General features: G+C 51.7%; 3 protein-coding genes across 3 annotated transcripts; 1 reads left to right on the top strand and 2 right to left on the bottom strand.

Moving 5' to 3' along the window:
* Positions 1-298: 298 nt before the first annotated feature.
* Positions 299-3,748, bottom strand: BDW47DRAFT_117112 (uncharacterized protein; the record flags this gene model as incomplete). The annotated part of the gene is made up of 4 exons (XM_024815035.1): positions 299-965; positions 2,593-2,984; positions 3,062-3,394; positions 3,512-3,748. The coding sequence occupies 4 exons, from the start codon at positions 3,746-3,748 to the stop codon at positions 299-301; spliced, it is 1,629 nt and encodes a 542-aa protein (XP_024672643.1).
* Positions 3,749-4,369: 621 nt separating this feature from the next.
* On the bottom strand, positions 4,370-7,167 carry BDW47DRAFT_104593 (Zn(II)2Cys6 transcription factor). The gene is made up of 7 exons (XM_024812359.1): positions 6,988-7,167; positions 6,761-6,815; positions 6,563-6,662; positions 6,387-6,501; positions 5,302-6,316; positions 4,950-5,254; positions 4,370-4,903 (listed from the first exon to the last, which is right to left on the bottom strand). Exons 1-7 carry the CDS (start codon positions 7,076-7,078, stop codon positions 4,527-4,529), a joined length of 2,058 nt encoding a protein of 685 aa, XP_024672642.1. The 5' UTR covers positions 7,079-7,167; the 3' UTR covers positions 4,370-4,526.
* Positions 7,168-11,533: 4,366 nt separating this feature from the next.
* BDW47DRAFT_21713 (formate/nitrite transporter family protein) lies at positions 11,534-12,658 on the top strand. The gene is made up of 3 exons (XM_024818474.1): positions 11,534-11,946; positions 11,995-12,115; positions 12,175-12,658. The coding sequence occupies exons 1-3, from the start codon at positions 11,662-11,664 to the stop codon at positions 12,621-12,623; spliced, it is 855 nt and encodes a 284-aa protein (XP_024672641.1). The 5' UTR covers positions 11,534-11,661; the 3' UTR covers positions 12,624-12,658.
* The last annotated feature ends 22 nt before the right edge of the window (positions 12,659-12,680 follow it).

Here is a 12,680-nt window from a genome sequence, read left to right as displayed (position 1 = left end):
GACAACTCTGTGGTTTTCTTTTATGATCTTGTTAGTCTAGCTCTGTTATGTCGATCATTAGGATATTCTTTTTGGGATGCCAATTCAGTGGGAAGTCGAACTATCCCCAATGCGAGGGCCACTCAGTTCATCCATTAGCAGTCACCCAACGAGAAACAGACAGTTCTACAAGACGGAGAAATATACGATCATACGTGAAAGTTAAAGATGATGAACCCAGCAGGATGAATTCAGATAAAATGTAGAAAAAACACCGCCAAGTTCAACATTACCACAACCAAGTAGCCTATTCCCGACCTCACTTTTGTTTCTGCAACTCCAGCAACCCCCTCAGCGCATCCGTTTCGCCCTCCAGCTTCGACACATGCATCTTCAACGCATCCCGTTCCCGCTTGACGGCTTCGAGCTCTGCCTCCAGTTTGCTCATCTGGTCGACGCGACGCTGGCGGTACCGACGAGCAGCTTGAGTGTTGAGCTCTCGTTTTGCCACGCGGTTGGTAGTCTCCTTGGGGGAGGTTCCCCGTGAGGAGGTAGACGAGGGAGTGTGAGAGACCGGCGTGGGCATGTGGTTTGCTGGGGCCAGTCGCGGAAGAGCGTTGTTGTTCACGGTAGTCGCATCGGGTGCGCACGCTGGGCTGTCGGTCGTGGCCACATGAGGGGGCGATATGGTTTCGGTCGGCGGGGGCAATTGACAGGGTAAGGTGTTCAAGGTTAGAAAGTCGTCGTCGGTGAGGGTCACTTCGGATAATGGATCGCAGGAGGGGAACGGGTCGGTGGGAGGGATCGGTGCAGAAAAGTCCGGAAAGGCGAATTCAGGCCACAGGTTGGGGTCAGGTTGGAGGAAGTGGTCGTCGAGGTAGAGGTCTCCAGGGGAGTCTTGGAGATTGAAGTAGTCAAAATTGTAGTTGTAGTTGTGGTGATGGGTGGAATTAGAGATGCCGCGCCGTTCTGAAGACGTCGGTGGTCTGTCGGGAGGCCCAAGATGCGCAAGATGCGGCGGTGGCCATGGTTCTATCCTTTAGACCGGGTCGTTGGACCCGGTGGGCTCACTTGAACGATTAAGAAAAGGTGAGCGCACGTCGTCTGGTCAAATGACGACTGAAAGGATAGGGAAAAGAAAGAAGCAAGAGAGTAGAAGCTTGGGGGGAGGCGAACCGCTGTTTAAAAGGACCGGTGGGGCTGAGCGGGAGCCTGAGGCATGCTGATCCTAGACCCATGTTTGTCTCACTTTGATCAGTCTATATACTCAGTTGCAACTCGCAAGCCAATGGCAAAATCAATCAAAGTCAAGCATCGGATGATGTCGGCCCGATCTCATGGAATGCTCTTCCTATTTACATTCCAGATCCTCACGTATGCAGAGCATGTCGGCTACGGGGTTTCTTCATTGCTGGCACAGTTTATCGGAGGGAGAAAGTTACATACCGCTCGGAGCCATGCCGCAGCCTGTCCATGATTCCTCAACAACTTGTTTCAATCTATATTTTTACCCTCACTACTTACTACCTATATATACTCTACATTCATGATCCCAAAAAAGATTACACAACGGCCATCTACAGATGATTGTGAATGAGTCGAAACCGCATCATCCTCACTCATCTGGAATTGCAATCGCATCGCGTCCTAGGTATCATCTCAACCGAACCAACAACCACAAACCGTGCAAAGTAAGCCCTAAACCCAGTTCGGTCCATGCCGTGAATGAGTGAAAATGACTCATGCTGAATTGGCCAATGATTGCCAGGAACCGGTCTGATCCGACCGACGATGGGGGCAGGATGGACCCACTTGACCTTAAATGACCCCACAGAATTGAGAATTGACTTTGACCAGTGGGAGCATGCCCCCGCTCGACTCCTTGAGAGACAGGCGTCTATCAAACCCCGTACAGTGAAATTGGTCAGCCGTGGATGGGAAGAGAGAACTTTCTGACCAATGCTGGATTATAGAAACCCTGTTTTTCATGTCGGTGTGTTTTCTCCCAGTGTTTGTCTCGAGGCCACCGTTCAGCTGGCGGTTCAGGCAGTCCTGAACCTGGTGGTTCACGTCTTGGCTGGACGCCTAAGCACGGCATAAGCTGGTTATTTGCATGCCGACTCAATAGTGGCAGGCCATACATTCACATGACCCCCAAAAAGCACTGATATTATGCCTTTGATCAGATGAAACGGACCAGCGGCAGTCTAGATACAGACCAGGCGGAATGGACGCGTGGACTACTGACAGCTCTAAAGACGCAAGCCTCAGCCAGCACAGTTTTATATTATATCAACATGACAACAACGCTTGTAAAGCTATAGGATTTTTGCATACTCTATACATAGTATGGTCTGATGCATGCCATCAAACAGAGGTTTCAAGGTAGAAAAAGACATGGCTATAAAACCTACCCTCCAACAAGCACTATCAAATACACAACAACTCACAAACCTAAACACTGTTTAATCCCCACGTATCTCTCTTCTAGTCCCTTAACAATACAAATCCCTTAACAATACAAACAAACACAATCAAGGCCCCTCCCCAGCAGGCCCCCCAGGCACAACCCCCGTGGCCCAAACAACCTCCATCAACCCCTCCCCCCCAAACCTCTCCTTCCCCCCAACCAATCCCCCCTCCACCCTCCCAATCCACCGAATATCATGTGCAGCCCCCATAAGATCCCTATCCTGCGCAACATGCTCATTCCGCACCTCAAACCTATACTCTCTTCCCCGCTCATCCATAACACTCACCACCCACCCCGTAATCCCCGCAGGGTCAGCCACCGGCACACCACCACCACCAAGCGGAGTAACCGTCCCGCTGCGGTCTCCACAAGTAGCCACAACCGCCTTCCCATCCCGCGCCAGCTGGAAACTCTTACTTACACGATGCTTAGCATCAACATAGTAGTACCAAACAAGCGAGTAAGGACCGACACGAGCGTGGCCCCAGTACCACTGCGCGAGGTCAACAAAGAGGGGTTGGAGGCTGAATATCTATCCCAAAACAAACATTAGCCTTACCCCAGAATAAACAAACACCAAAGCATGGGGGGTTCAAAGGCAAGACAAACCTGATCCGCATACCCCGCCCCCTCAAACGCCCACCTCCTCCCATCAACAGCGATCTCAACCCTCGCCTCCGCATCAGCCACAACAGGCGCCCACCCCAACAGCTCCGTCAACATATACGACGCGCCCTCCCTCTTCTCCCCACAAGGCACGTGCAGTGGCGCGCGCGCGCGCATCGTGATACTAGCCGACACACCCTTCTCAGGGACGTTCAGCTCGACGACCAGCGCAGACAAGTCATCTGCTGCAAACCACGACATTGCTCCGTCTTGGGCGCGGGCTTGGCTGCCATCGCCTGTTGTGGAGAGCGTGAGGGCCCCCGCGGGTATGGTCTCCTGGATGAGGGATCCGTCTGGGAGGAGGGCGTTAAGCAGGATGGCGCTGTGGGTTGTTAGGAAGGCGGGGTAGAATTGGAGGATGATGGCTGAGGGGGTGGAGGAGTTTGTGGAGACGGTGTCGAAGTAGAAGCCTTCGTAGGCGGTGCCGTTGTTGTAAAGGAGGTGGGGGCCCGCGAAGGCGTGCGTGTTGGTTACTGTTGTGAGGATTTGGGCGGGGCTGGGGACGGGGGTGGGAGGGAGGATGTAGGCTTTTGGGGGTGGGGTTGTTGTTGCCTGGATGGTCGGGGGTGGGAGGAGGAGGAGGAAGAGGAGGAGAGATAATGAATATAGGAGGGGTTGTAGGGAGAACATCGTGTATACTTTCCAGATATCTGATATATATGGAAGACGAGAATGAATCTCCGACAAACCCCAACCCACACGGCAGTCCTTCTCTCAACTTTTATATATTGAGTCACACACCAAATCAACACATCTGTATGACGGGTTCGCAGACCAAACACAAACTAATGATCTCACAAGATATGGACCTACATAGATCAGCGAACACATTGCGCAGGGACACCCCCAATCACGATTAGACGTGGCAAGGGTTGGTGGTCAGCATTTCTGCGAGCGATGTCAGCAAGTGGTTCCTTCATCAACTCTCTGGTAGTCAGTATATGGCTGAGTTTGCTGATCTTACTCATCGATATTCTGTGGAGCTGGACTTTGGGTTTAAATATGTTTTGGCATATAGGTACCATGGTTGTGTAGATCTGTGGAGTTAGGTCTTGTATATACATGGTGTATATAGTTAGGGAAGGCTGGGCATAGATACTAGTTAATTCTACTTCGTTGGACTGATATCGATTAGGTGACAGGAACTACACCCTCATAATCTATAACACTGGTCCATGGACCAAGTCCGATAAAGTGTCTCAATAAGTATGTTTGTTATAAATATATATACTAATAATCTAACCAATAAAACCCAACACCAACCATCAATATACAAATGCATCCTTATATAACCCCCAACACCTTAATGCTAATAGTCATCAATCATATCAAAACCAAACATGCCTCTCCTCGCTAATGATACACATCTCCATCCCCATCAATCCTACCCTACTCGCTAGCATGTAGCCTACTCACTATCATCCTGGAGCAACACCTTCAGCTTCTCCAGCTTATCCTCGCACTTCACCTCCATATTCATCACGACATCCATGCTGTCCTTCTTCGTGACCATCAGCTGGGACACGAGCCAGAAGTTGTATCCGTTTTTGTAGAAGCCCATTGAGGCCCACTCGTGGGGTGGGATTGTTGTCCGCAGGGTCGACCAGTGGTCGTGCCATCTTGTTAGTGCCTTGCGGATCCCTGCTAGTGTGCTGTCTTCGGGGAGGCGCAGCTGGGGTCGTTTGTTGCTGGGATCCTCGGATGTGGAGTTCCGGTGTGACAATGTTGGTTTGCGTAGGAGTGAGCCTAGCAGGGTCATGTGGGTGTTGATGAAGGAGTACAGCACTGGATGGTTAGTATGGGACCGTTGTGTTTCAAATAGGAGACTCACGGTGCACTAGAATGAACATGTCGAACACGGTGCGGCTCGCCATGCGGACTGTGTCTTGCGAGTTGGTGGCGCTGGTTGCGACGCCATCGGCACCACTGGACCCCGTAAAGAGACATTGGAAAGCCTCGTACACCGTCGGTTGGTCACGCGTCACGTGGAAGTTCGGGTCCGCGAAGGGATGTTGGCAGAAGAATAGGGATTGGATCGATGGCATGTCACAGGCGATTTCTGTGTGCGCGAGCCGGCATGGGTAGTTTTGGTAGAAGGAGAAGGCGCAGTCGAGCAGCACGATGATGTTCATAGTCCTATATAGTCAGTATCGCCTCCGGGTATCTCAAGGCGAAGAACATACCGAATGTGACATTCTCGCCGGATCCAGAGCAGCTCGTGACTCCGGTCGGCGGTTCCGTGTCGACACTTCGAAAGGCCCATCCGGCGCGCAACGTTGACCAGTTCGCTGAACCGAACCTCCATGGCGCGATTACGCGATACACGGCAGCCGGACCAGTACTGGACGATCAAGATGACGAACCCCGCCTGGAAATTTTGAAAGTATGTCCAATCATTGCTCTCGTCCTTGCGGTCGCCGGTCCCACAGAATGTGGCGGTAATATCATTCTCCGGGGCAAACACGTCGTTGGAAAAGACAACTAGTTCCGCAAAGTCCAGAAGTCGCTTGGCCACGCGCGTCTCCTGCTCATCCGACGAATACATGGCGCCCATGAAGGCCACTCCGAGGAGAAGGGGCATGGGGACAGTCTCCGGGTCGAACGTCGGCCCGTGGAGCATGGCCAGGCTGGGCTCCCAGTACCTGAAATACAGCGCGACGTACTTGCGTATGCGAGCGGTCGTCAATAAGGATTCCGCCATGGTCGTGATCTCTCCCTGGGTTTTCGGATCCAAGGGAAGGGACCACACTCGTCGCACTATGGCGTCGACCAAGTTGATGGCAAACGGTCTCTCCGGTTCGATAATCATGGGCTCCGGGACGGGCAATCCCAGGTCGAGATCCAAGCATGGGGCCACCACCGTCTGCATAGGGACGTCGGTGTACTGTTCGCCTAACGACTTGTCGGGGTCTCCCAAGGGACCCGCAAAGAGCTCGAACAGGGAATCCTGGAAAAGCGAGAGCCCTGATGGATCGGGGTCTGGGACCGCAATCGAAGGCGGCGATTCCGACCCGTCATTCGTCCCGAGGTAGTCTCCATAGTCCTCCATGCCTTTGCGATTGTATTCCAGGCCGCGGACTCGGTCATCACGGGGAGGCAGGAGGAAGTCTTCGGTGAAGCCATCGGTGCCACCGTTTAAGAGAAATTTGATAGAACCGCGATCGGACGGGGGGCCGTCTTGTCTCGACGACGGCGATGCTAAATCGATGAGCCTGCGTCCGTCTAACCTGATGGTGGAGAAAGATCGATAAGGCGGATCAATAAATACCTTCGTCCGAGGGGGAGTTGGGTCCATCCTTGCGACCGTTATTGCAAAGGAGGTTTCTTTTCTGGCAGGATCCGCACGGACTCAAGCCATCGCATCGGAGTTTCATGGACGTGCACTGCAGGAATGACGGGTCAAAGCTGAACCAGACGGGGTTACCATAGACCGGGCCATCTTACCGATTGGCAGGCATGGCGGCGGCGACCTCTCTGGCCGGTCTCAGGGATCTTGCGACCGGCCCGTTTGGCGCAATCTGAATAGTGGTCGCGGAGGTTATCACTACCCCGGACGGAACCATCAGCGAACGGTTCGGATTTTAATGGAAGGGACAGGCCCCAGGAAGACGCCTAAAAAAAGCAAGGCAACTATAGACGAACCAGCGTGCAAACGATTCATGACAGAAGACGCATGAATAAGGTCTCACACCGGAATCTGCGAAGCTCCCAGCCTTAGTCAGTTGACGGGTCCCGCAGGATGGGGAGGGAGGAATGGAAGTATGCCAGGGGATCTAAATCTATGCAGGACACGGAGCGGGACGGAGAGTGGAGGAGTGGAGGGAGGTGGAGTGGGGGATGGGGAGCGAAAGAGGGGGAATAGAACATACGGCGGAGATGATGACGTTTTAGGTGATCAATTCGGGTAAACCCTCGCTGACAGATAGTGCAGCAGAAGTGTTTACTAGAGGTGGACTTCATGGCGACAATGAAGTAATGTGGGGGAAGGCATACATCGGGGAGAACGAGGAACCGAAGATGACGGGGAGACGGGGAGACGGGGAGACGGGGGGGAAGGATTGGGGGGGAAGAATGGGGGGGAATTGGGGGGGAGGGGGGGTTTATTATTAATTTGAATATCTGGGGGAAGAAAAGAGTATGAGAGAGAAAGAGACAGGAGAGTGAGGAAGAGAGAGAGAGAGAGAGAGAAAGAGAGGGGAATGAAGAGATGGAGAAAAAAAAGGGAAAAAAAGACAGAAGGAATTAGAGTGAGATAAAATTCAAGACAGAGTAATGACGACAGATACGGGGTAATGGAAGGTAATTAATTTAGACCGGGGTAATTAATCCAGCAGAATAGGTAGCAATCATCAATCAAGCAGATCCAACACCACGGGTTGAGATAGACGTTAAATGACGGTGGAGGGGAAGAGAGGGGGGAAGTCTTTCATATTTAATGCAGTCATTTATTCTTCCCAGTCTGACCATAAGCAAATCCAATCAAGTTAGTCGAATAAATAGTCGGTCATCATCACATCTTGATACCCAATTATCCATCGTAATGGGGCCGAAATTGGAGGAAAGGAGAGTCCGGTTCAATACCCGTTACAGGACATTACATTTCGTATTGCTGTCTGATGCATCAACCTTCATCCAACAATCTGGAGGTATTTACAGTGGATTGATAGTTTGGTGGATGATTCCCGTGATCTATAATCTACATTCAATATATCATCTTTTCAATTGGGACATGAGGAGAAACACAGGACACAAAAATGAAGTATAAGTTGGGGTACTTGGGTATACTCACAGGGGTGTGATATACCGATGGAACTTACCGTACACAGTATACCTGTTCGGGTTAGACTTGATCCCTGGGATCTTTTGACGGCTTCTCCAATATATTCCTCTCCATCTCCAACTCATCCTTCTCTGGGACTCTTCCAGTCGATATTAAGGGGGAGGAAATCAACCAGACACGGCAGATGGCTCCCCTCTTCTCCCCGTTACCATGACACAGGATACCAGGGGGACATACTCCCCTAAACTATTACAATAGTCTCGCTCTAATCCCAAACCATTAGTTGTCTTGGTCTGGTCTAAGTCTAGTCTTGTTCCACACGCACCCTCCCGACCTGGAAACGCCTGTCGATCCCATTCGGCCCCCCTCCCCGTTTGGTCCCCTCCAGCCTCGGGACATCCTCCATGGCTTGCTTTCCATGTCACATCCCGGGATGGGGTATAGTTTCCAGGGTGTCGGGTAAAGATTGACTTTTCCGGTGGTCTGTTCTTGATGTCTAATCTATACCCGATCCGCGGGACGGCCAATCCTGCCTGCGCACCCCTGTCAGCGCTGTCTGCCAATCGCCCCGTCCACGCCAAGCTAGCCAGATCCTGGTAAACCGAGTCGGACGATGGTGATCGATCACGCAGCTGACTCTCATGGATTATGATTTGGGATTGTCGACGTTTGTTGTGTGATAGAATGCTACCTTCTCTATTCTCATATGTACAGGTTGCAATCGCGAAGCTCATTCTGGTTTCGATGAGGGGCCATGCCAAGCATAATGGACGCTACCATGACAGAATATCCGGATATTGTCTTTGTGAAGTGCGAGCCGGGATGCTGTGCCTTGATTTAATATCTGAGAGGAAGTCAGGCGTCTTCGACCCCGCTCATTGGCGAGTCTCGATGCTAGACTAACCATGGGCGACTGAACGCGGTATCCGATGTTTGCCTTGGATGTGCACCTCGGAACGCGTCTGACCCTGTATTTTCCTTCTTTCCTTCTTTGTTTCTTTTCTACACCGTGACTCGATTGGCCTGTGAAACGTACTGTCCATCCCGGCTAGTTGCGGCCCGGATCTAAATGCGAAATGACCCTGTTTCGTCACTTGTCGTCAGAGGCTTATCCGGTATAGTAAGCGTCAGGGCTTCTCGATTCTTCATTCGAATGACCAATATCCGAGCTGCGAATGTCCCGAGAGCAATACTTGGTTACACTTGTGTCACTCGCAAATCCTCTGGAGACTCGAGAGAGATCGCACGTCTCACGCTGGACACCCCAGCATGACACTGCCTAGTGGGTCTATCCTCCCCGGGCCGGGGAGAGAGCTCGGCAGACTCTTCGATCGCTATTCGTTGAGGCGGGGCGTGGCTTGAAAGAAACCGGCCCACTCATCACAAACCCAATCCTATCAAGGACTATACAGTGCATTCGACCATGAATTCTGATCCAGTGTAACCATTGAGTCATGGAACCTCTCCCCACTGGTCCCAGCATCCTTCCAGTGGACTCAATTCGTCACTTACCAATCACCAGTACACAAACACGGCGTGCAGGAGATAGTGTCATCAGGGGCCGCCGCTAACGGAGTCCCTGGCTGATGGATGACCGCTCCGAACAACCGCCACAGCGCTTATACTTTTAGAGGAGTCATCTTTTTACCAGCCGTCCCCAAAACGGGATACTAAATCTGGGGGGTTCGCTAGTGGGCGTTGTGCCGTATAGTTGCTGGTCCCATCGAGACGTCGCGTACGCCCAATGATTCCAGTCGCTCGGGCCTCCAATGCTTTGTGTCGAATCTACCGTGGAAACGTGATGGCCCTGAATTGACCGAACAGGTGACGTGATCTGTGCCGGCTGGAAGTGATCTGCTCGTATAGATTCTGTGGGTCTGCTCAAGCTTCGTGATGGGGTTCCACCGTCTTGACGCCGGTGGAGGATAGCTGAAGTGTTTGCCATTTCCAAGGAATCGACGGATCCCATGGCTCCGGCACCGGTCGCCTCACTTCCCGCAGTGTGGTTTGGACATCTACCCGAGTGCCGTAGAGACGAATGATTGGACAGCCACAAATAATGATTGCGAAGTTTAACAACAACCAGGTAATATCCCACACATGCTAGTTCTGTTCTTGGCATATTAATGAAAACGCATTGGTAACCACTAATATCAGCGTCCCGGGTGCTAGACTTTGCCAAGAACATACACACAGGAAAGGCTCCGGTGAGAATAAGCTGGAGATCTGAATCAACCCTTGATATCACATTCAAGGGGAAAACCGTGCAAGTAATGAGCGGGCTCATATCACAGACTATGAGTGATAACCGAGGGCAAGCGAGTGCAATAAAAAAAATCACCTTCCCAAGGTTTAACTATTTCCCAAGAATGACACTACCATGCCTGGAATGGCAAGGTATGCTCTTCTAACTATCACGACCATAGACATAATATGAGGTCATGCTCTACCACATCCTCAGATAGAGCTCAAGTATAGCAGAATTTCTACTCGTGATACCTACCACCTGGAAACACGACACGGAATGCAATCTGTTTGATAATTGCGAAAATACCGCTCTTCAACTTGAAGCTTCAACTCAAATTGAGAACGTATATTGCAGAACCAAGATTTCCACCATTATTTTCAAATATGGACTTCAAATTTCCATGTTTTCGCTTCGGCTGTCCTCCAGGCCCGATTAAAGCATTACCTGTTTAACGAAATCCAAACCCCACCAGACAAGCCTTGCCTAAGGTGAATGGCGTCAGGATTAAAGTTGGCAAGACTAGCCTACTTTTCGGTATCCTCTGAGCAACGATCTACGGGCCAGTCGATCCAAACGTCTGGAACCAACGCCATCACAATGACCTGGTCTTGTGTCGCGTGGGTGCCAACCAGGCTGATTCAGATTAGCTGATAAGTGACGATGGGCCGTTTTCAAAAATGGAGACCACTCAGGAAAAGTCGGGCTTGTGTATGCGACGCAACCAGCACGAGACAGTCAATTGTCCAGCGGATTACCAAGCGAATTACTGCAGGGGAGTCCGGTGGCATGATGCACTCACGGACACACAAATTCAGGGTCTGAGTTCCCGTGGTTGCAAATCCCGAACCCGAACACCGCTCGCCCGCGGAATACTCGGCCCATCAGTGTGTCCGCCCAGGGGAAGTGGAGCATAATGTCGCCGCGACAGAAACTTTTCGGGGAATGGTTCCAAGGGATTTGATTGGTGTCAGCCCACGGAAAAGAGAAGAACAGTTAGTGAGGAAAAGAAAAACTTATGGGAATTTTCGCCCCCAACTCTCGCTTGCGGTGCGCTGACAGTTTAGACTATATCGGCCCCAAGCAGTCCTAGATACCGACCGTGGTCCGGGATCGTCCGAACATGCAGACTGGCCAACCATAACTTCCCCGCGGACATGTCGCTCACGCCTTATCTTGTGGAGATAAGATGACACTTTCGAATGGCACGGGATCTCAATAACATGAACCCTCGGAGAAGAGACAACCAACCAGAGTGCCATGATGTGCCATTAGTAATATAGTCCGATATCAGTCAATCAAGCCCGGTCAAAGGCCGACTCGGTATTGTGGCGTAATCTCTAATACTTTGGTTCGCCGCTCTAGTCCCTATAGCGCGTCCCGAGGGTGCGGATGCCGATCATCAAGGACAAAAATCTGTGCCTTACCGCTTCACATGCGGTCTGATTTTCCACACATATAACATTCACTCTCTCCGTGTGTGGGCACGCTCCTCACCCTCCACGTCAATTCCTCACAATGGCCCTGAAACTGGACGCATTCAGCCCCCCGGAGGTGATCGAGATCATCTCGCGGGCCGGGGTGACCAAGGGCAACATGCCGCTTGAAAAGATCTTCCTCAGCGCTGTTTCAGGCGGCGGCCTGCTGGCATTCGCCTGTGGCAGTCTCCTCAGCACCGCCACTGCACCGTGGTTCCAGGAGAATGCGCCGGGACTGATTCGCACCATCAGCTCAATGGTCTTCCCGTACGGCCTGTGCATGATCATCCTGACGGGCGTGGATCTCTGCACGAGTTCTTTCCTGGTGCGTTACCTCGATATCTTACTATTTGGTACAAGCTAACAAAGACAGTACACCACGGTCGCCGCACTCCAACGCCGTCTCCCCTGGTGGAAGATGCTCATGCACTGGTTCATCACCTTCTGGGGCAACCTCGCAGGCTCACTCTTCGTAGTCTCCATCATCTTCGGCTGTACGTACCCCCCGCCTCCCCCTAGCTTTCCGACATATCTCACCCTAACAAATCCACAGACGGAGAAGTCTTTTCCACCGAGCCCTACAAATCCCAAGTGATCAAATCTGCGACGATCAAGCAAGTCACGCCCGACTTCCACCACATCTTCCTGCGCGGCATCGGCTGCAACTGGCTGGTGTCTCTAGCGTGCTACTTCGGCATGCAGGGCCGCGACCTCACCTCCAAGGTGGTCGGCATCTGGTGGCCAATCTACGCATTCGGCTCGCTGGGGTTGGAGCACGTTGTCGCTAATATGATGTTCATCCCGATGGCGATCTGGCTGGGTGCACCTGATATATCGGTCGGGTTGTATATCTGGAAGGGGATCATTCCGGCGTTGATTGGGAATGTTGTGGGTGGTGTTTTGTTCGGCGCGACTTATTACTGGTATATGTATGGATATTCGCGGGAGACGCCGCCGCTTGAGAGACCTGCGCTTGAGAAAGGGTCGGACGGGGATGTATAGCTTAACATATTAATATATAATAAAATCTAGATGTATCTAATGCTAATAAGCAATAAG

The sequence above is a fragment of the Aspergillus candidus genome, assembly GCF_002847045.1.
Source record: "Aspergillus candidus strain CBS 102.13 unplaced genomic scaffold BDW47scaffold_18, whole genome shotgun sequence".
Classification (NCBI taxonomy): domain Eukaryota; kingdom Fungi; phylum Ascomycota; class Eurotiomycetes; order Eurotiales; family Aspergillaceae; genus Aspergillus; species Aspergillus candidus.
This window is presented reverse-complemented; position numbering and strand designations above follow the sequence as displayed.